General features: G+C 71.4%; 4 protein-coding genes across 4 annotated transcripts; 1 reads left to right on the top strand and 3 right to left on the bottom strand.

The window, feature by feature from the left end:
- Positions 1–349: 349 nt before the first annotated feature.
- On the top strand, positions 350–3,900 carry THEM6 (thioesterase superfamily member 6). The gene is made up of 2 exons (XM_084907262.1): positions 350–1,062; positions 2,735–3,900. The coding sequence occupies exons 1-2, from the start codon at positions 550–552 to the stop codon at positions 2,849–2,851; spliced, it is 630 nt and encodes a 209-aa protein (XP_084763388.1). The 5' UTR covers positions 350–549; the 3' UTR covers positions 2,852–3,900.
- Positions 3,901–4,883: 983 nt separating this feature from the next.
- On the bottom strand, positions 4,884–6,696 carry LOC311616054 (ly6/PLAUR domain-containing protein 2-like). Its single transcript, XM_084907275.1, has 3 exons — positions 6,499–6,696; positions 5,507–5,626; positions 4,884–5,138 (listed from the first exon to the last, which is right to left on the bottom strand). The coding sequence occupies exons 1-3, from the start codon at positions 6,554–6,556 to the stop codon at positions 4,936–4,938; spliced, it is 381 nt and encodes a 126-aa protein (XP_084763401.1). The 5' UTR covers positions 6,557–6,696; the 3' UTR covers positions 4,884–4,935.
- Positions 6,697–10,366: 3,670 nt separating this feature from the next.
- Positions 10,367–12,650, bottom strand: LYNX1 (Ly6/neurotoxin 1). The gene is made up of 4 exons (XM_084907276.1): positions 12,536–12,650; positions 11,758–11,912; positions 11,438–11,539; positions 10,367–11,198 (listed from the first exon to the last, which is right to left on the bottom strand). The coding sequence occupies exons 2-4, from the start codon at positions 11,807–11,809 to the stop codon at positions 11,002–11,004; spliced, it is 351 nt and encodes a 116-aa protein (XP_084763402.1). The 5' UTR covers positions 11,810–11,912; positions 12,536–12,650; the 3' UTR covers positions 10,367–11,001.
- A 3,349-nt stretch (positions 12,651–15,999) lies between these two features.
- On the bottom strand, positions 16,000–17,848 carry LY6D (lymphocyte antigen 6 family member D). Its single transcript, XM_084907206.1, has 3 exons — positions 17,734–17,848; positions 16,810–16,908; positions 16,000–16,254 (listed from the first exon to the last, which is right to left on the bottom strand). Exons 1-3 carry the CDS (start codon positions 17,783–17,785, stop codon positions 16,028–16,030), a joined length of 378 nt encoding a protein of 125 aa, XP_084763332.1. The 5' UTR covers positions 17,786–17,848; the 3' UTR covers positions 16,000–16,027.
- Positions 17,849–18,339: the final 491 nt, after the last annotated feature.

Below are 18,339 nucleotides of genomic sequence, written 5' to 3' on the forward strand. Positions count from 1 at the left end.
GGTGTCGCCCTGCGGACGTGGGGAGCCCCGGGAACCTAGGAAGGTCGGCTTCCCGTAGCATCTCCCACGGGCGCCCCCGGGGCTGCCTGTGCCCGTTTCTCTGGCGAAGGCCCGCGGCCTGGGCCGGGGGGTAAGCGCTGGACCCTGGGACGCCCCTCAAATCAGAGGCCAAATCTCGGGGACCAGTGGGGTGCTCGCTCCTGGCCGGGCAGGGACCCTGCCGGCGGCTATCCGCGACCCAGCCTGCCAGGCGCAGCGCGGCCGCCAGGTGGCGCTGTGGCGCTCCGCGCGCCTCGCCCTCCCGCCCCCCCTCTCCCCCAGCACTAACGGCGCCGGCGGCGGAAGGGACCACTGAGGACGCGGGGGAGCCGGCGGCGCGGGGCGGGGCTCCCGCCTGCAGCGCCCGCGGCCGCAGGCGCGCTCCCCCCTCAGCCGGCTCCGCGAGGTGGTTCGCTCCGGCCGCGGCGCTCGCCGGTTCCGGGCTGGGGCGCGGGGAGCGGGAGGCGCGCACCGGCTGGCCCTGGCCCTGGCCCCGCGGGCGGCGCCGCGATGCTGCCGCTGCTCGTGCCGCTGATGGGCCTGGCGCTCGCCTACTTCGCGCTGCTGGACGGCTGGTACCTGCTGCGCGTGCCGTGCGCCGTGCTGCGCGCGCGCCTGCTGCGGCCGCGCGTGCGGGACCTGCTGGCCGAGCAGCGCTACTCGGGCCGCGTGCTGCCCTCGGACCTGGACCTGCTGCTGCACATGAACAACGCGCGCTACCTGCGCGAGGCCGACATGGCGCGCGCCGCGCACCTGGCCCGCTGCGGGGTGCTGGGGGCGCTGCGCACGCTCGGGGCGCGCGCCGTGATGGCCGCCTCGTGCGCGCGCTACCGCCGCTCGCTGCGCCTGCTCGAGCCCTTCGAGGTGCGCACCCGCCTGCTGGGCTGGGACGACCGCGCCTTCTACCTGGAGGCGCGCTTCGTCAGCCTGCGCGACGGCTTCCTGTGCGCGCTGCTGCGCTCCCGCCAGCACGTGCTGGGCGCCTCGCCGGAGCGCGTGGTGCAGCACCTGTGCAAGCGCAGGGTGAGCCCCCCGTGCGCGGCCCCGGATGGGACCCTTCCCTCGGCGCCCGCCCCTTTAGGGCCCAGAGCCTCCTCCTTCCCCGGTGCCGTTCTTCCTGGGGCTCCCCGGGTCCCCGAATCCCCTCCACACGGGACTGTGCTTGCCCCTCGCCGCTTCCTAGCCCGACCCCTCCAGCCCCAGGCCCTGTGCCCCTCTCCCAGGACCGCGGGCCCAGGCCTCTCCCAGCCCGGCGCTGTGTGTCCTGAGTGCGGACCCGGCCTCTCTGGCCCTCCGTCTGAACGCAGTGTGTGGGGAGGGGTGCCGGGAGAGGAAGGTGCTGGAGTTCTGAGACCCCTCTCAGGAGCTCAGAGCTGAGCTCTGGGGACGGAGCCTGCGGAGCGGAGAGAAGAGGCCGCAGCGCTGCCTCCCTCCCCGGGGCCTGGGCCAGCCTCCCCCCCAATCCTCCCGAGCCGCCTGGGGACGGCCAGGGCGCTGCTGCTCTGGGCTGGCAAGGGCAGACTCCGGCTGCAGGCGGGTGCCCACGCCAGGCAGGGCACTGCCCTCCGAACAGGAGGGACGCGGCCTCACCTTCCCGCGTCAGATGGGGAAGCAGGCCAGAGAGGGGTGGGAACTGCCCGAGGCTGCACAGCAGCCCCAGGAACAACCAAAGGACCGGTCTCCCCACCGCCTGGGGCAGACCTCCTGTGTGCCCCTTCCCGTCCGGAAGCCGGTCCGGCGGGGCTGGCCCTGAGGCCGTGAGTCCGAGGCTGAGAGCTGAGCGGAGGGCGGAGGAGGGGAGTTGGCCCTACCTGCCCGGGAAGCTGCAGGCTGGGCGGAGGGTCACTGAGCTAATGGGGGCCCCCCCGACAGCACCGCACGGCAGGGACCGGAGGGCCACGGAGGGCCAGGCCTGCCCGCCTTCCAGCCTGAGCCCCCGGCGTCCTAGGGGGAGGCCTGGGGCGGCGGAGGGCGTGGGCTGCTGTGGGGGTGGGCGGGCCGAGCCCACTGCCCGGGTCCTGCATGCTGAAGGCTGGCGTGGGGCGGCGGGCCTTGGGGGACAGCGGCTCCCAAGAGCCAGGCCTGGACCGAGCCCCACTGGGCGGAGACATGGCACCCCACCCCTCCCCCGTCCGCAGGGAGCTGGGCCCTGGGTGCTCTGAGATTCTAAGGTGGTGGCATGTGCCCAGGGCCTCCTCACCCCGGCTCCCACAGCCAGTCTGCGCCTCCACCCCAGGCTGGCTGCCACCTCATCGCAAAGACAGGGCAGGTGGGGACTCGGCGGGCAGGCCGGCCGGGAGGCCGGGAGGACAAGCTCAGCCCTTGATGGCGTCCTCGAGGAAGGGCGGGCTCGAGACAAGCCCTTGGGGTGTGCCCCAGGCCCTCGGCCCTCCGGCCGCTGCTGCCTGCCTCCCAAGGCCGCTGCTGCTCTGGGTTCCCATCTGCCACCTCTCCACCCCGCAGCCTCTTCTGGGGACCGGAGGGCTCAGGCCTGATGGAGGGTTAGCCCCCGAGGGCCAGGGCTGGGGTGCCTGGAGGGGAGGAGACACCGGCCTGCAGGCCAGCAGCAGAGCCTGGAGGGGTGGCAGCAGCACCTGGCCAGGCTGGCCCTCCCTGCACCCCTGCTGGTCGCCATGGCAGCGGAGGGCTCGGGGAGCGGGCCTCACCTCTCCGCCTCCCTCCCCTCCCCCTGCAGGTGGAGCCGCCCGAGCTGCCGGAGGACCTGCAGCACTGGGTGGCCTACAACGAGGCCAGCAGCCGGCTGCTCCGGGCCGAGAGCGGGCTCGGCGAAGACGTGGTCAAGGACCAGTGACCGGCTCGCCCTCCGCCCCCGCCCGCCGGCCACTACCGGGACACCACCCGCCCCCGCCCGCCGGCCAACACCGAGACACCACCCGCCCCCGCCCGCCGGCCACCACCGAGACACCACCCGCCCCCGCCCGCCGGCCACCACCGAGACACCACCCGCCCCCGCCTGTGGGCACACTCTGCAGAGGGGCTGGCCGGCTCTGCGACCAGCCCACTCCTTCACCGGCCCGGCCCGCCCCCACCCCACGTTGAGCCCCTGTGAGCCTCCCGCTGAGCATGGCGCCCTGGCCTGTCTGTCCTCCGGGCGGAGGGGTGAGTGGAGAGGGAGGCCCAGGGTCCTCGGCGTTGGGACTGGGTGGGGTGCCAGGCCTCCGGAGCTCAGGGACCACCTGGAGCCGCGCTGGCACCCGTGGGAGACGGTGGGGGAGGGGCAGGGCCGGGGCTGCAGGTGAGGGTGGAGGCCCAGGCGGCGGAGGGCGTGGGGCTGCTGTGGGGGTGGCGAGCTTCCTGTAGCTGGGGGTGCCCTCCACACCCGCCCTCGCCTGTCTGCATTCCTCGGTCCCATCGGGGTGTGCTGTGGGGCCACGGGCCCGCCCTCTCCCTCTGAGCCGTCCCTGCCTCGCACCGTTCCGCTGTCCATCTCCCCTTCTTCCCCGGAGGGCTGCTCCCTGGGGGGCCGGGCGGGGGGGGGGGCTTCTCAGTTTCACCCCAGCGGCCTGGCCTGCAGCTGCCCTTGGGGCTCCCCGATGGGGCCACACACACACACACACCCCCGCTCCAGCCCGATGCCTCCTCCGTCAGCTGGAGAGAGGACGGACTGGCCGAGGCCGGGGGCGCTCAGGCCCTCGGTGTGGCACTGCCCGCTAGCCACGGCCGGCCGGGCAGACAGCCCAGAGCCGGCCTCGCCGCCCAGTCCGGAGGCCCCCCCCCGGAGCCGCAGCACAGCCACCTCACGCCTCTGCCCACCGCGCCTTACGCCGCCGGAACGCTGCGGTGTTTGTTCTGTTCACGCTCTGTTCGGAGGAAGCCCGCGATTAAAGGGTCTTCGATGTGCGTGGCTGAGCAGGGTCCTCATTGGGAAGCCCCGAAGCTCGGGCGCTCCCGGGTGTGCTCTGGGTGGGGCATCCCGGCTGGCAGGGCTGTGAACCGGGGACCCGGCTGGCAGGGCAGGACGGCCCATCCCACAGAGCGTGGGGCCCAGGGCAGTCAGGAGTCGCCCCAGCCGGGCCTCGCTGGCCCGTTTCAGGGTGCCCGCCCGGCCCGGGTGTCCAGCCTGGTCCCGGGGTCAAGTCCCGGGCCCCTCGGCGCTCGCTCGGAGGCGGGGCCCACAGCCCGGGTCTGCGCCCGGCTCCTCGGGGAAGTGGGGAGGGTCTGCGTCCCTGTCTGCCTGCCCGGGCGGGCCTGGCTCAGCCGGACAGAACGGGCGGCTGGGAGCCGGGTGCGGGGCCAAGCCCGGCTCCTCGCCTCCCTGGGCCTGGCCTGCACACAGGCGGGGCTGGCCCGGGGGTGGGCTGGGGGAGTGGTGCCAGGAGACGGGAGAGGGTCAGACCGCCTGGCCTGGCGGGCACCTGGGGCAGGAGGGTGCTGGGGGAGGGGAGGCGCGCGCACACACGGGAGCCCCTGGGGACAAGCTCTGGGGGTTGGTGCCGGCCCAAGTCCAAGGTGAAGTGAAGGTCCCTCCGCACCGGAGCCCGGGCTTCCTCAGACAGGAAGTGGGGCCCGGAGAAGGGGGTGTGGACGCGGGGGCTCCCCACACCTCTCAGCACACAGGGCCACAGGGGGACTCCTCATGGGCCGGCCTGGCGCCCCCTCCACCCAACTCCGTCTTGGGAGGCCCTGCCCGCTGCCGCCGCCTCCTGGCCTCCTGGCTCTGTGGGTGCGGTGCTCCCCTGCACCCGGGGCCCCACCTCCTGCCCCCGCCTGCAGCTGAGGCCCAGAGGGCAGGGCCCTGCTGGCCAGTGTCCCGCGGGGAGACGGCGGGAAGTGTGGTGTGGGGGGGGGGCCCGGAGACGCCCAGAAAGAGACGGAGGCCAGGTGCAGGCGGGCGAGCTTCTTCAGGGCATTTGGGCCGGGGGCAGGGAGGGGGCACTAAAAGGGGAGGCTCAGGAGGGAGGCCAGGGCCAGGGCCAGGGCCGGGGCCGGGCCGCGGGGGGCAGGCGCCCCGTCCACGTTGCACAGGTCGGCGTTACAGCAGGCCACGGGCCGTGTCAGGCCGATGCCGTCCACGTCCGAGGGCTGGCACCTGCTGGCGCAGGCCTTGGTCACCGTGGCGTCGCCCACGAAGGGGTACACTGTGGGCGGGGCACCGCGTCAGGCTGGCTCGAGCCTCCGGCCGGACCCCACTCCCCGCGGCCCGCCACCCACTCCCTCCCTCTGCGCCCTGCCCTGTCCTCCCCGCACAGAGTGCCCACGGGGCCAGGCACACGGCCACCGCACGGGTCCCCGCGGAGGCCGCACGGGCCCGGCGCTGCCCCCACACCCCCACACCCCGCACACACACACCCCGCACACCCCCACACCCCGCACACACACCCCCCGCACACACACACACACACACACCCCCCGCACACACACCCCCCGCACACACACACACACACACACACCCCGCACACACACCCCCCGCACACACACACACACACACACACACACCCGCACTGACCCAGCTCCCGGGAGTAGAGGGTGGTCTTGCACATGGTCTCGTTGGCCTTGCACGTGGCGATGGTGACGCAGTCGGCCGCCTCCGTGGGCTCCTGGCAGCTGAAGCACCGCAGGGCCCGCGCTGGGGGGGGCGGGCGCGTCAGCAGGCCCTGCCCTCCCAGGCCCTGTCCGGCCCCGGGCGGAGGGGACGATGCCACCCAGGGCCCAGGTGCCCGCGTGAAAACAAAGTCCTGGGGCAGCGAGTGCCGGCGGGGGCTCCCGGGGTGGTGCCAGGCAGGGACCCAGGCAGGTCCGGTGCACAGCCCAGGGGTGGGCCCGGCCACTCCCTTTCCCTGGCCCCTGCACGGAGCCCCTGACCCACTGGGCGCTGCGGAGTCCGGCTGGCTAACCTGTTTCCCCTCCGCTTACACGTGTGTCGTGGGAGGTGGTGGGAGTTACGGGCCGGGGCTCAGGCACGAGAGGGCACTGGGGTCTGACGGTCTAGCCTGGCTGCAGCCACTGCTTCCCACCACACACCCGCACACACACGTACACACCTGCGCACACACACGTACACGCGCGCACACACCTGAGCCACGCCGTCTGGCTGCACCCAGCTCCGCCTGTGGTGGGTGTAGGTCCCCCAGGGGCTGGGCTGTCCCCTCAGCTGCTTTCTCAGGTGCTCACCCCTCTGTCCACCCTCTGCTGCCCCACACCTCCCTGGTCGGGCCCCGGGAAGGGCAGCTGCCTGGCGGGCACCCAGGGCCTCTGCCGGGGACCCCAGCACCCTCACTGCACACCCTCCCCCCCAGCCCCTCCGTGCTGCCCCCACACTCTCCCCACCCCCGGAGGACACACTTAGAGGGATCGGGGAGAGATGAGAGAGAAACAGAGATTTGTGCCTTCCGCACCCCCCCCTGGTGGGAATCAAACTGGCGACCGACCAACTGAGCCACTCAGGCCAGGCAGCCCCCGCACCCCCGCACCCCGCACCCCAGCACCACCCGCTCTCACCAAGCCCGCCGCAGGAAGCCAGCACCAGCGCCAGCAGCACCCAGCGCGTCCCCCTCATGGTCCTGCTCCGCTGGGTCCGGTCCCTGGGCCTCTGCGCGCGGCCCGGGCCTGCGCGGGGATGGGGCCCGGCACAGCCCCGACCGGTCAGCCCGGGGGATTAGGGTGGGGAGCCGCCCATGGGCCCCGCCCTCCTCCCCTGGGCTCCAGGCCCCCGAGGGCCGCCTCCACTCCTTCCTCATTCCTCACCCCCCCCCCCCGTGACCCTCCTTAGCGCCTGGGGTCCTCCTCCCTCCCCCACCCGGACCCCCTGTGCCCAGAACCCCCCCCCCAGGCTGCCAAGGAGAGAGCCGAGCAGGGCTCCCCACCCAACTCCCACCCCATGGCACCCCCACTTCATCTCCAGGGCAGATTCTGGTCTGTGACTCTGGGCCTAACCCCCCCCCCCCCCCCCCCGTGCCAGGGCCCCCTCCCAGCTCCTCCGGGGCCACGGGGCGGGACGCGGTTTGCAGTGACTGGGCGGGCTGCTGCCCCGGCAACTGGCCTCAGCGAGTGCGGCTCCGAGACAAAGATAATGCGCTGGGTCAACAAGTCCCGGCTGTGTGTGTGCGTGCAGGGGGGCGGGGGGCGGGTCACCTGGGGACACTCACCCTTACACCCACCTGGGCCCCCATGGCTGCCCCGTGGGAGATGGTGGGAGTTACAGGGCCGGGCTCAGGCACCAGAGGGCACTGGGGTCTGATGGTCTAGCCTGGCTGCAGCCACTGCTTCCCACCACCCACCTGCACACTGGCGCGCGTGCGCGCGCACACACACACACACACACACACACACACCTGCACACTGGCACACACACACACTTGCACACTGGCGCACACACATGCACACACACCCCTGGGTGCCTGCACCTCAGCGCTCTACCCCCCCATGCACCTGCCTGTAACCCTGTGACCCCACTTCACCCACAGATGCCAAGGCAACCCGGGGTGAGATTGTCATCGCAGCCCTGGGGCCTCTGGCAGAGGGGTCAGGCCAGGGTCTTCCTGGGCTGTGCCCAGCCCCCTCAGGGATCACTACACCTCTCCCTCCCACCACAGCGTGCCCCCCCCCCCCCGGGGTGGAGTTCTCTGACCCGGGTCCCCACTTCAGCCCCGCTGCCTGGCGGTCCGATGTCCTCCCTGGGAGGGCCTGTGTCCCGGGCACCGCTCTGGGTGCCAGCCCCGGGCCTGTGCCAGGAGGTGGGCCTGAGCCCGGCAGCGGTGAGGGCGGTCTCCAGAGGGCTCGCCCGCAGCCGGAGCTGCAGGGGCTGGTGCAGGCGCTGACGGATTGGCTCCCCCCGCCGCACCCCTCCCTCCCTCCTCCTCCCGGTCCTCAGCCCAGGCCTCCGCCTGCTTTCCTCCGAGCACACACCGGCCGGGCACACACTGGCCGGCACACACCGGCCCGGCACACACCGGCCCGGCACACACCGGCCCGGCACACACCCGCCCGGCACACACCTGCCCGGCACACACCGGCCCGGCACACACCCGCCTGGGGCACACCCGCCCGGGGCACACCGGCCGGGCACACACCGGCCCGGCACACACCGGCCCGGCACACACCCGCCCGGCACACACCTGCCCGGCACACACCGGCCCGGCACACACCCGCCTGGGGCACACCCGCCCGGGGCACACCGGCCGGGCACACACCGGCCCGGCACACACCGGCCCGGCGCACACCCGCCCGGGGCACACCCGCCCGGGGCACACCGGCCGGGCACACACCGGCCCGGCACACACCGGCCCGGCACACACCCGCCCGGCACACACCTGCCCGGCACACACCGGCCCGGCACACACCCGCCTGGGGCACACCCGCCCGGGGCACACCGGCCGGGCACACACCGGCCCGGCACACACCGGCCCGGCACACACCCGCCCGGCACACACCTGCCCGGCACACACCGGCCCGGCACACACCCGCCTGGGGCACACCCGCCCGGGGCACACCGGCCGGGCACACACCGGCCCGGCACACACCGGCCCGGCGCACACCCGCCCGGGGCACACCCGCCCGGGGCACACCGGCCCGGCGCACACCGGCCCGGCACACACTGGCCCGGCACACACCGGCCCGGCGCACACCCGCCCGGGGCACACCCGCCCGGGGCACACCGGCCGGGCACACACCGGCCCGGCACACACCCGCCCGGCACATACCTGGCCCCAGGCGGGCAGCACCCTTCTCCAGGTTCTGCCGAGCCCCTGGGAGGCCCGGCTGTCCTCCCTGCGAAGTCCAGCTCCTGCTCAGGGAGGAGGCCGCCCACAGGGCCTGGGCTCGCCCAGTGGAGGCTGCCTGTGTGCCTCCTCCGTCCCCAGGCCCAGGGCTCAGTGTGACCAGGGTCAGGCTCAGTGTGACCAGGGTCAGGGCTCAGAGTGACCAGGGTCAGGGTCAGTGTGACCAGGGTCAGGGCTCAGTGTGACCAGGGTCAGAGTCAGTGTGACCAGGGTCAGGCTCAGTGTGACCAGGGTCAGGGGTCAGAGTGTGACCAGGGTCAGGCTCAGTGTGAGCAGGGTCAGGGTCAGTGTGACCAGGGTCAGGGTCAGTGTGACCAGGTCAGGCTCAGTGTGACCAGGGTCAGGGGTCAGAGTGTGACCAGGGTCAGGGTCAGAGTGACCAGGGTCAGGGTCAGAGTGACCAGGGTCAGGGTCAGTGTGAGCAGGGTCAGGGGTCAGAGTGTGACCAGGGTCAGGGTCAGAGTGACCAGGGTCAGGGTCAGGGTGAGCAGGGTCAGGGTCAGAGTGACCAGGGTCAGGGTCAGAGTGACCAGGGTCAGGGTCAGAGTGACCAGGGTCAGGGTCAGTGTGACCAGGTCAGGCTCAGTGTGACCAGGGTGCAGTTGCTCCCTCTGCCCGCATGGTCTCCCCGAGGCCGGTCTCCTGTGGTGTCTGGGCTGCAGGTGGGAGGTGCCCTGTAGGATAGGCCAGCGGGTTCCCCCAAGGCAGCTGCTGAACCCCCTTCTTCCGCGTCCTTCCGGAAGGACCCCCGCCTGGCTGTGTCCCAGGGACCAGCACCTCCGGGCGGGCGGGCAGCAGGAAGGGGGTGCCATGAGCATCCTCTAGTCCCTGCACTTCCCGGGGGCGGGCCCGGGGCTGCTTGCCCACAGGGCTTCCACCCCCCGCCCCCACTTCCCCGTTTCCAGGAGCGCAGGCACCAAAGGCCCCCCCCCCCCCGTTCCAGGGGCACCATCGGGGCGGGGCCCACAGCTCTGCACCCCTGCCGGCCTTCCAGCCCTCCCCTCGCCCCGCCCCACCCCTGGCCCCCTGCAGCAGGCTGCCCGGCTCAGGAGCGGGAGGGCCCTGTCTCCCTCAGTGATGGGCAGAGCGCCCCTCGGGGCGGAGCCGGGCCCACGGGACCCTGGGGGGCTGGCGGGCCTGGGGGTGCAGGCAGGGACCGCGGCGGCCAGCCCGGAGGGACTGCGGACAGATGGCGCCCCGGGACGGGTGTGATTCTGGGCCTCCGCTCCTCCAGTCAGCTCAGCCCCTGCCCAGCCCCGGGGGTCCGAGCCCTCGCCCAGCTGTCGGCCTGGGTTGCAATCATCCCTCCGGGGGTCCCCTCCTGAGGCCCGTGTCCGCCTGTCTCTGCCGCCTGAAAACCACTCGGGGGCCCTTTGCTGGTTCATCCCCGGCTCTCAGGCCCAAAATAGCCTGGAGTCAGCGCTGACTGAGTCAGTGCGGCACCGCCAAATATAGCCGCCCCCCGCCCCCCAAGCCCAGCGGAGTGCAGGGGCAGCTCGGGCTGGCTGAGTGGGCAGGGACAGATCCCCCCAGCCTCAGGCGGACCCCTTCCCCCACACCCCCATGTCAGGGAACTGGAGGCTGCCCTTGGGCGCTCTGCTGGAGAAGGAGGCCTGGTTGTAGGTTTTATTGGCTTTCGAGGGGGGCCCTGTCTCCTGGCCCACACCTGGGCCACTGTGGCCAGTCCTCAGGCTCAGGGCTCAGAGTGACGGGGTCAGGGGTCAGAGCGGGCTTCCTGTCCGCAGGTGCGGTTCCCACAAGCCCCCCCACTTACAGCAGCGTGTGCAGACCTGTGCCAGGCGGTACATTCAGCAAGAGAAGCATTGAGTAACCCCTCCTCCTCCCCCCTCCCCTGCCCCCAGACCTGGTCCCCGCGGACACCACACCGACAGCCTCTGAGGCCCTCCCCCAGGGCTGCCAGGAAGGTGGGGCGCCTGCACCCAGCGCCCCGAGGCCCCCATAAATAGCACAGCGCGCTGGGCACCCATCCCGGGACCGGACGGAGGGCTGAAGCCTCCGAAGGCCAGGCCCACGCCCGCCTTTGACAAGGACAGCGTGGCCGTGGCGGGGAGAGCCCGAGGGCTCAGGGCCGGCTCGGGCTGGAGGCCCAGGGTCCTCGGCCGCCGGTCCCGGGCGTGGCTGGGGGTCGGGAGCGCAGGGTGCGGGTGGCGAGTGCCTCTCGGAGCTCCGCCCCGGAGGGTCCTCAGCGGAGGGCAGCAGGTGCTCAGAGCAGGCCCCAGAGGGTGGCCAGGAGCACGGGGACGAGGGCAGGGGCCCCGGCGGAGGCCAGGCCGGCCCCGTTGCAGAGGTCATACTGGCAGCAGACGGTGGTGGAGGCGTGCTTGGAGTAGCCGTCGTACACGGTCTCGAAGCAGCTGGGCACACAGGACTTGCTCACCTTCATCCTGGTGGGGGTGTAGTCTGCGGGGCAGGAGGCGGGCTGGCCCGAGAGGGGCCGAGACCCCGGCCCCCCACCCCCCAGCAGGCAGGGCGAATGGAGCAGGGTTCCCCCTCAGCCCGAGGCCCCCAGAAAGGACCGTGGGGCACCCCTCAGGCTCTCCGCCCCCCGGAGCCGCCCCCCCTCGGTCCCAGGAGGCCGGGCAGGGCACCCCGGAGCCACCCCCTTGGTCCCGGGAGGTGGGGCGGGCGCCCTGACTCACAGGTGCGCGTGGTCATGCAGTAGGTGACCATGGAGGGGCAGCGCATGGGGTTGAAGCAGTTCTCGCCGTTGTAGGCACACACGTGGCAGTCCAGGGCCCGGGCTGGGGGGTCACAGACAGGAGCCCTTCTCAGGCCCAGCAGACCCCCACCCACCGCCTCCCCCGGCCGCAGAGCAGAGCGAGGGAGAGATGTCAGCGGGGACCTGCCTCCCTCCCACTTCCAGCCCCCCGCCCCCCGGATCCGGCCCTCCCCTTCCTCCCTCCATCCTGCCTCTCTCCTCCCTCCATCCTCCCTCCTCCCCCATCCTCACCCGTCTTACCCAGAGGCAGGCCCGCCAGGGCCACCAGGAACAGGGCGAGCAGGGGTGCCATGGCTGGGCCAGAGGGCAGAGCGGGCGTGGGGAGTGGACAGTGGCCGGCCCTCGGTTCCACTCAGGCGGGACTGCCCGCCCTCTGGAGCTCCTGGCCCGCAGCCCTGCACAGAGGGGGCGAGGGTGGGTGCTGGGCGGCGGCCCGCAGGCCGAGGAGGGCCAGCTCGGCCGGTGTCAGACAGGCCTCCGGAGGGGCGTCACCATCAGAGGAGCAGACAGGAGGAGGCGGGCCGGGCGGGGAGGCAGAGGGGACCACACGCTCACTACCCAGGGTGTTCACACACGGCCTCTGGGAGCTGGCACACAGCCCTGTCCCCACCCAGGCCCGGGGCGCAGGGCGACTGGCCAGGGCTCCCTCCCCGTTCTTGTTTGTTTCTGGGGTGCCCCTGCGTGTTCCCCAGTTCCTGACACTCTCCAGACGCAGGGGGGTTCCCTCTCCCAGGAAGACCCCCAGAGGCCACTCTGGCTCTCAGGCCTGAGCCCTGCCGCTGCGGGAAGCCTCCCGCCGGGCCGCCTTCCGGGACCTGGGCAGCGCCCCTCTGGGCTGCCTGGGTGTGTGGGGCAGGGACTCCGGCGCCCCGCAGACTCCCTCCCGGGACCAGCCACCGGCTCCGGCTGTTTGGGGCGTCACCTCGGATGCCGCAGCCCCGTCCGCCCCCCGAGCCCCGCCCGGAGACCAGGGCCCCGCGGAGTGCGGGGTGACCTCCGCGGTGACCTTCACACTCACCGCGCTGCTGCCTCCGGCCGGGCCGAGCGCGTCCGTGCGTCCGTGCGCCCGGCTCCCCGCGCCGCACCGCGGACCCGCGTGGGCTCCGCAGGCCCCGCCCCGTCCCCGCCTCCAACCAGTCTCCCCCCTCCCCTGCCCCGCACAACCCGTCCGTCCGCCCCGCCCGCAACCCGCCCCCAATGCGCCCTCCCCCAGCGCGCCGAGACCGGGACTCCCTGTCCGTCCGCCCCGCCCCGCCCGCTACCCGCCTCCAACGCACCCCCAACCCGCCCCGCCCGCCTCCCGCCCCAATGCGCCCGCCCCCAGCGCCCCGAGACCCGGACTCCCCGCCCGCCCGGCCCCGCCCGCCCGGCCCCGCTCTCGGGCGCTCGGACCGGCCTGGCGTCAGGACGCTGCGGCGCCGGGACAGCCGCCGCCCCCACGCACCGGCCCCGCAGGGCCACCCCCGCCCCCGCAGACGCTCCCGCCGCCGACAACCCGGCCGCCCCGCCCCCGGCCGCAGGGGGACGGGGGGGGGGGGCACCGCTCCCCGAGGCCCCCCCCCAGCCGCAGGGGGACCGGGGGCACCGCTCCCGGAGGCCCCCCCGGCCGCAGGGGTACGGGGGGCGGGCACCGCTCCCAGAGGCCCCCCCTGCCGCAGGGGGACCGGGGGCACCGCTCCCGGAGGCCCCCCCGGCCGCAGGGGGACGGGGGCACCGCTCCCCGAGGCCCCGGCCCCCCGCCGCCCCCCTCCAGCCCTGTCCGGCCTGGACCCGCCCCGCCCGCTGGGCCCCAGCCCGCCCTCCACCGCACGGTCCGCACTAAGACTGTTTTTGCTGTAACTTTACCAACATTCAGCTTCGGCTTATTTTAGGCAAAAATAAGATTTTCAGGGGTCCCAAAAGTTTCGTGTTTTTTGTGTTTTTTTTAATGAGAAGGAAACAACAGGCCCTGGCCGGGCGGGCAGCTGGTTAGCGCCGCCCCCTCCCTCATGCCAAGGGGCGGGTTGGAGGACCCACCGCTGAACAACTCCATGTGTCCCCCCTCTCTCTAACAGCCATCCATGGCCCTGGCCGGTGTGGCTCAGTGGGTGGAACGTCAGCCTGCGGACTGGAAGGTCCGGGTTCGATTCCGGCCAAGGGCATGTGCCTGGGTTGCGGCCTTGATCCCCGCTGGGGGGCGTGCAGGAGGCAGCCGATCAATGATTCTTACCTTTGATGTTTCTATCTCTCCCTCTCCCTTCCTCTCTGAAATAAATTTAAAACATATATTTTAAAAAATAAAAGCAACCGATGCTTTTTAAAAAAGGAAAGATAGCAGGAGTGACTGCACTCACATCAAGCAAAGTGGGTTTGAGAGAGAGAACAGAACCAGGGATGAGGGGGAGCTAAATTTACCTGCTTTGGTTTTTTTGTGGGTTTTCATCTTTCTTGCTGAAAGTATTGCACACGTCCTCTCCTTCCCCCATGAGCCCCCCAGCCCGCCCTCCCCTAGCCCCCAGCCCCCAGCCCGCCCCCGGCCCCACCCTGGCCGCCGCATCTTTCCTGCTGGACCGGTGGTGGAGGATCCCTTCCGGTGGACAGGCCTCCTGGGACTGACCCGCGTGGGCGGGGTGAGCGCGCCCCCTGCTGGCCCCAGGCGGCATTTCGGTAAGGCTCCTTTTCCTCAGTTTCAGTCCCAGCACAGCAGCCTACTAAGCTCCGACTGCGGAAGCTAGAGCAGAACAGGCAAGTCAGACCCAAAGGGCAGAATAAAGGAGCTATGAGAGCACAGACACCAGCAAAGCAAAGACAACAGAGCAGCCTGGCTGTTTCTCAGCGTTAGAGCGTCGCCTGTTCATCTGAGGGTCAAGGGCGGACACCTGGGCTGCAGGCTGACCCCCGGCCCAATTCCGGGCACGTGCGGGGGGGCAACCGATCTCTCTCAGGTGGATGGTATTCTCTCTCTCTCTCCCTCTCTCTCTCTCTCTCCTCCTTCCTCTTCCCTTTCCTCCCCCTCCCTCCATCCCTCACTCCTACTTTCTCTAAAAGATAAATGAAAAAATTAGCCTCTGGTGAGAATTAACAAAAAAACAACAACAACCAACTGACAAACAACAAAACACAGTAGAGAAGATCAACCAACCCAAAAGCTGATTCTCTGAGAACAGCGTGCGGTTTTTATTTTTATTTTATATATATTTTTTATTGATTTTTTTACAGAGCAGAAGGGAGAAGGATAGAGAGCTAGAAACATCGATGAGAGAGAGTCATCGATCAGCTGCCTCTTGCACAACCCCCGCCGGGGATTGCCCGAAATCAAGGTAATGCCCTTGACCGGAATCAAACCTGGGTCCTTTGAGTCCACAGAGGCCGACGCTCTATCCACTGAGCCTAACCGGTTTTGGCTTTATTTTTATTTTTTAATATATTTTATTGATTTTTTTTTACAGAGAGGAAGGGAGAGGGATAGAGAGTTAGAAACATTGATCAGCTGCCTCCTGTACACCCCCTGCCGGGCATGTGCCTGCAACCAAGGTACATGCCCTTGACTGGAATCGAACCTGGGACCCCTGAGTCTGCAGGCCGACGCCCTATCCACTGAGCCAAACAGGTTTCGGCCGTCCTTTCTTTAAAGTGCTTTGTGGATTCACTGGAATGCTCTTTGTGGGAAAATTTTAAATTTCAGCCCTGACCGGTGTGGCTCAGTGGATAGAGCGTCGGCCTGCGGACTGAAGGGTCCGGGTTCGATTCCGGTCAAGGGCATGTACCTTGATTGTGGGCACATCCCCAGTGGGAGTGTGCAGGAGGCAGCTGGTCAATGTTTCTCAGAACCCGGGCAGCGGGCCCAGAACCCGGGCCGTGGGGCCCCAAACCCGGGCAGCAGGCCCCGAACCCGGGCAGCGGGCTCAGACCCCGGGCCGTGGGGCTCAGAACCTGGGCAGCGGCTCAGACCCCGGGCAGCGGGCCCCAGAACCGGGGCCGTGGGGCTCAGAACCCGGGCCGCGGGGCTCAGACCAGGCCCTCAGAGGCTGTGCTTTTTCTTGGCACACAGCCCCCCACCCCCCCGTCTCCATCGGGGTTCCGTGGCCGGTGGGGGTGCAGGGCTCCCCTGCAGAGACTGAGCCCAGGTAAGGAGACTGACCGCCCCCCCAGGCCGTCAGTGTCTGCACAGCCCCAGGCGCAGGGAGCCCGAGGGGCCCAGAACGGCCAGGGGAGGGGGAGTGAGGGGCCCTCCTCCCTGACCCCCTGCGGGAGGGCCTGCCCCTCCGCCTGTGCTCTGCCCTCGCCCCGGCTCCCCTTCTCTCCGGGTCAGGGAGGTGCCTGGGGAGCCCCCCCCCCCCCCCGGGATAAGGGTGACCTGGCATTCCAGTGCAGCCGAGCTCGCCGGCCGTGGGTCCTGCGTGGCCGGGCCTCCCCACCCCCAGGACACAGACACAGACGGTTTCCAAGCGTTTATTCATGGGTTCAGTATAAAAGTCGACGGGAGCCGAGCGGACAGGACGGGAGCCGGGAGGCGTGGGCGGGAGGGCGCTCACAGGCCGGGGCCCGCGGTGAGGGCCAGGAGGCCCAGCGCCAGCCCCAGGCCCAGCGCGGCGGCGGGCGGGCGGGGCGCGCCGCTGACGAGCCCCTCGTTGCACAGGTCGTGCTGGCAGCACTGGGTGGCGGCCGCGCCCCCGCCCCCCTGGCCGGGCTGCGTGTAGGTGGCCCGGCACGAGTCGGCGCAGTCCTTCTCCACCAGGTTCCCCGTCAGGTGCTCCACTGCCGAGCGAGAGCGCCAGAGCGCGGGCTGGTCAGCGGCGCCTCCGAGCCCCACCCGCCCGCCCCGCCCGCCTGCGTCCACAGCACCGGCCTTCCCTGCCCCCCAGCCCCGGGACAGCCCCCACCCCGGGACGGCCCCACCCTGGACCGGATGGCCCTCAATCCCAGGACGGCCCCCCAACCCTGGGGCAGCTTCCCCACCACACATGCACCCTTCCCGGACAGCCCCCCCACCCCGGGACAGCCCCCCAACCCTGGGGCCGCTTCCCCACCACGCATGCATCCTTCCCGGACAGCCCCCCACCCCGGGAAGGCCCCCCAACCCTGGGACGGCCCCCCACCCCGGGACGGCCCCCCACCCCGGGACGGCCCCCCACCCCGGGACAGCCCCCCCACCCCGGGACAGCCCCCTACCCCGGGAAGGCCCCCCAACCCTGGGGCCGCTTCCCCACCACGCATGCATCCTTCCCGGACAGTCCCCCCACCCTGGGACGCCCCCGCCCCCGGGCACCGGCCCCCCACCCTGGGACGCCCCGCCCCAGGCACCGCACTCACCGTTGGTCATGGTCCGGCAGAAGCGGGCGCTGGCCGGGCAGTTCTGCGGCCTCTTACAGTTGGTGGAGCTGCTGCACACATGGCAGCGCAGGGCACGGGCTGGGGGGCGGGAGAGGCGGGGTCTCAGCCGGGACCCTCAGCCCTGGGCTCCCCGAGGACAGGCCCCTCTGGACAGCGCCTTGTGCCCCCGTGCCTGAGGCCAGCCTGGGGGCCCCCGGGACCTGCAGGGCCAGTCCTGCACTGGCCTCGGAGGGAGGGGGCCTGCCCGGTCTGCGGGGCGTGGGCCCTGGGGCCCAGGTGGGGATGTGAGCAGCGGCCAGCAGGGGGTGCCCTGGAGGCCTGCTTCCCGGCCTCGTTCTTGGGGACTCCCTCCTCCAGCCCAGGCTGTCCCAGGGCAGGTGGCCCTCAGCTGAGCCGGCGGGCGCTGCCTGCTGGCCACGCGGGAGCTGGCTGTCCGGGACGGAAGGGCCGACGGGGAGGCGTCTCCGTCCAGAGAGGCCGTGGGGACCCCGATTCCCTGATCGTGAGTCTGAGCCTGGAGCCGCGGAGACGCTGGTTTTAACCCTGGGTCCGGCGGGCCTGCCCGGCTCGGGGGCTGACCCAGGAGCCAGGAGGCCACAGTTCGATCCCCGGTCCTGTGTCCGGTGGGGAGTCCATCCCCGGGGGGGGGCGTGCAGGAGGCAGCCCACCCATGCTTCTCTCTCATCACTGATGTCTCTCTCTCTCCCACTCCCTCCCTCTCTGAAATCAATAAAAATATTAAAAAAATTAATAACAAATAAATTCTGAGTCCAGCTCCCCCACAGGATCCTCTGAGCCTCAGGGTCAGCAACTCCACGCTCTGGCCCCAGCCCCACCTGGGGCTCCCCCTCCGCCTGGGCCCCGCCCGCACCGGCCCCCTGCCCGCCTGAACCGGGCCCCCACCTGGGCCCAGGGCCGCGGCCAGGACGACGAGGAGCAGCAGGGCTGTCTTCATGGCGGTGCGGTGCGTGGGGAGCTGGGGCCTCCCTCCGGAGGCCTTATAGCCCGGACGCAGCGGTGGGCGGGGCAGGTGGGCGGGCAGCCAGGCCGTGCCTCCAGCGGGACTTCCCCCCATCTGTGCGCCTCGCTGCCCACAGGCCCTGTCCCACCCCCAGGGTCACGGACGGGGTCAGCACCGGTGCCCTGCGCTGCCCAGAGCTGTGCCATGGCCCTGCCTCTCGGGGTCTGGGCTCGGGGCCCCTGGGCAGTGCAGGCAGGGCCTGGGAAGGACCCCGGGAAGCTGGTGTCCAGCTGAGGTGGCAGGCGGGCGGGGGCAGGCGGGGTGGGCATCGGGGGCGTGGCTGCGGGCTGTGCCGCAGAGGGGCCCGGCCAGGTGACTAGGGCCTCTGTGCCAGGCAGTCCTGCAGAAGGGGGGGGGGGCGTGGGCCCTGTGGATGGTGAGTGGGGCGGGCCCAGGCAGCTAAGCCCCGGGTTTGCCCCAACACAGCCCATCACCCAATGGACACACCAGCAGCGGGAGAGGAGGGGGGGAAACCAAGGCTCCTGGGA

The sequence above is a fragment of the Pipistrellus hanaki genome, assembly GCF_964339955.1.
Source record: "Pipistrellus hanaki genome assembly, contig: scaffold_41, whole genome shotgun sequence".
NCBI classification, from domain to species: domain Eukaryota; kingdom Metazoa; phylum Chordata; class Mammalia; order Chiroptera; family Vespertilionidae; genus Pipistrellus; species Pipistrellus hanaki.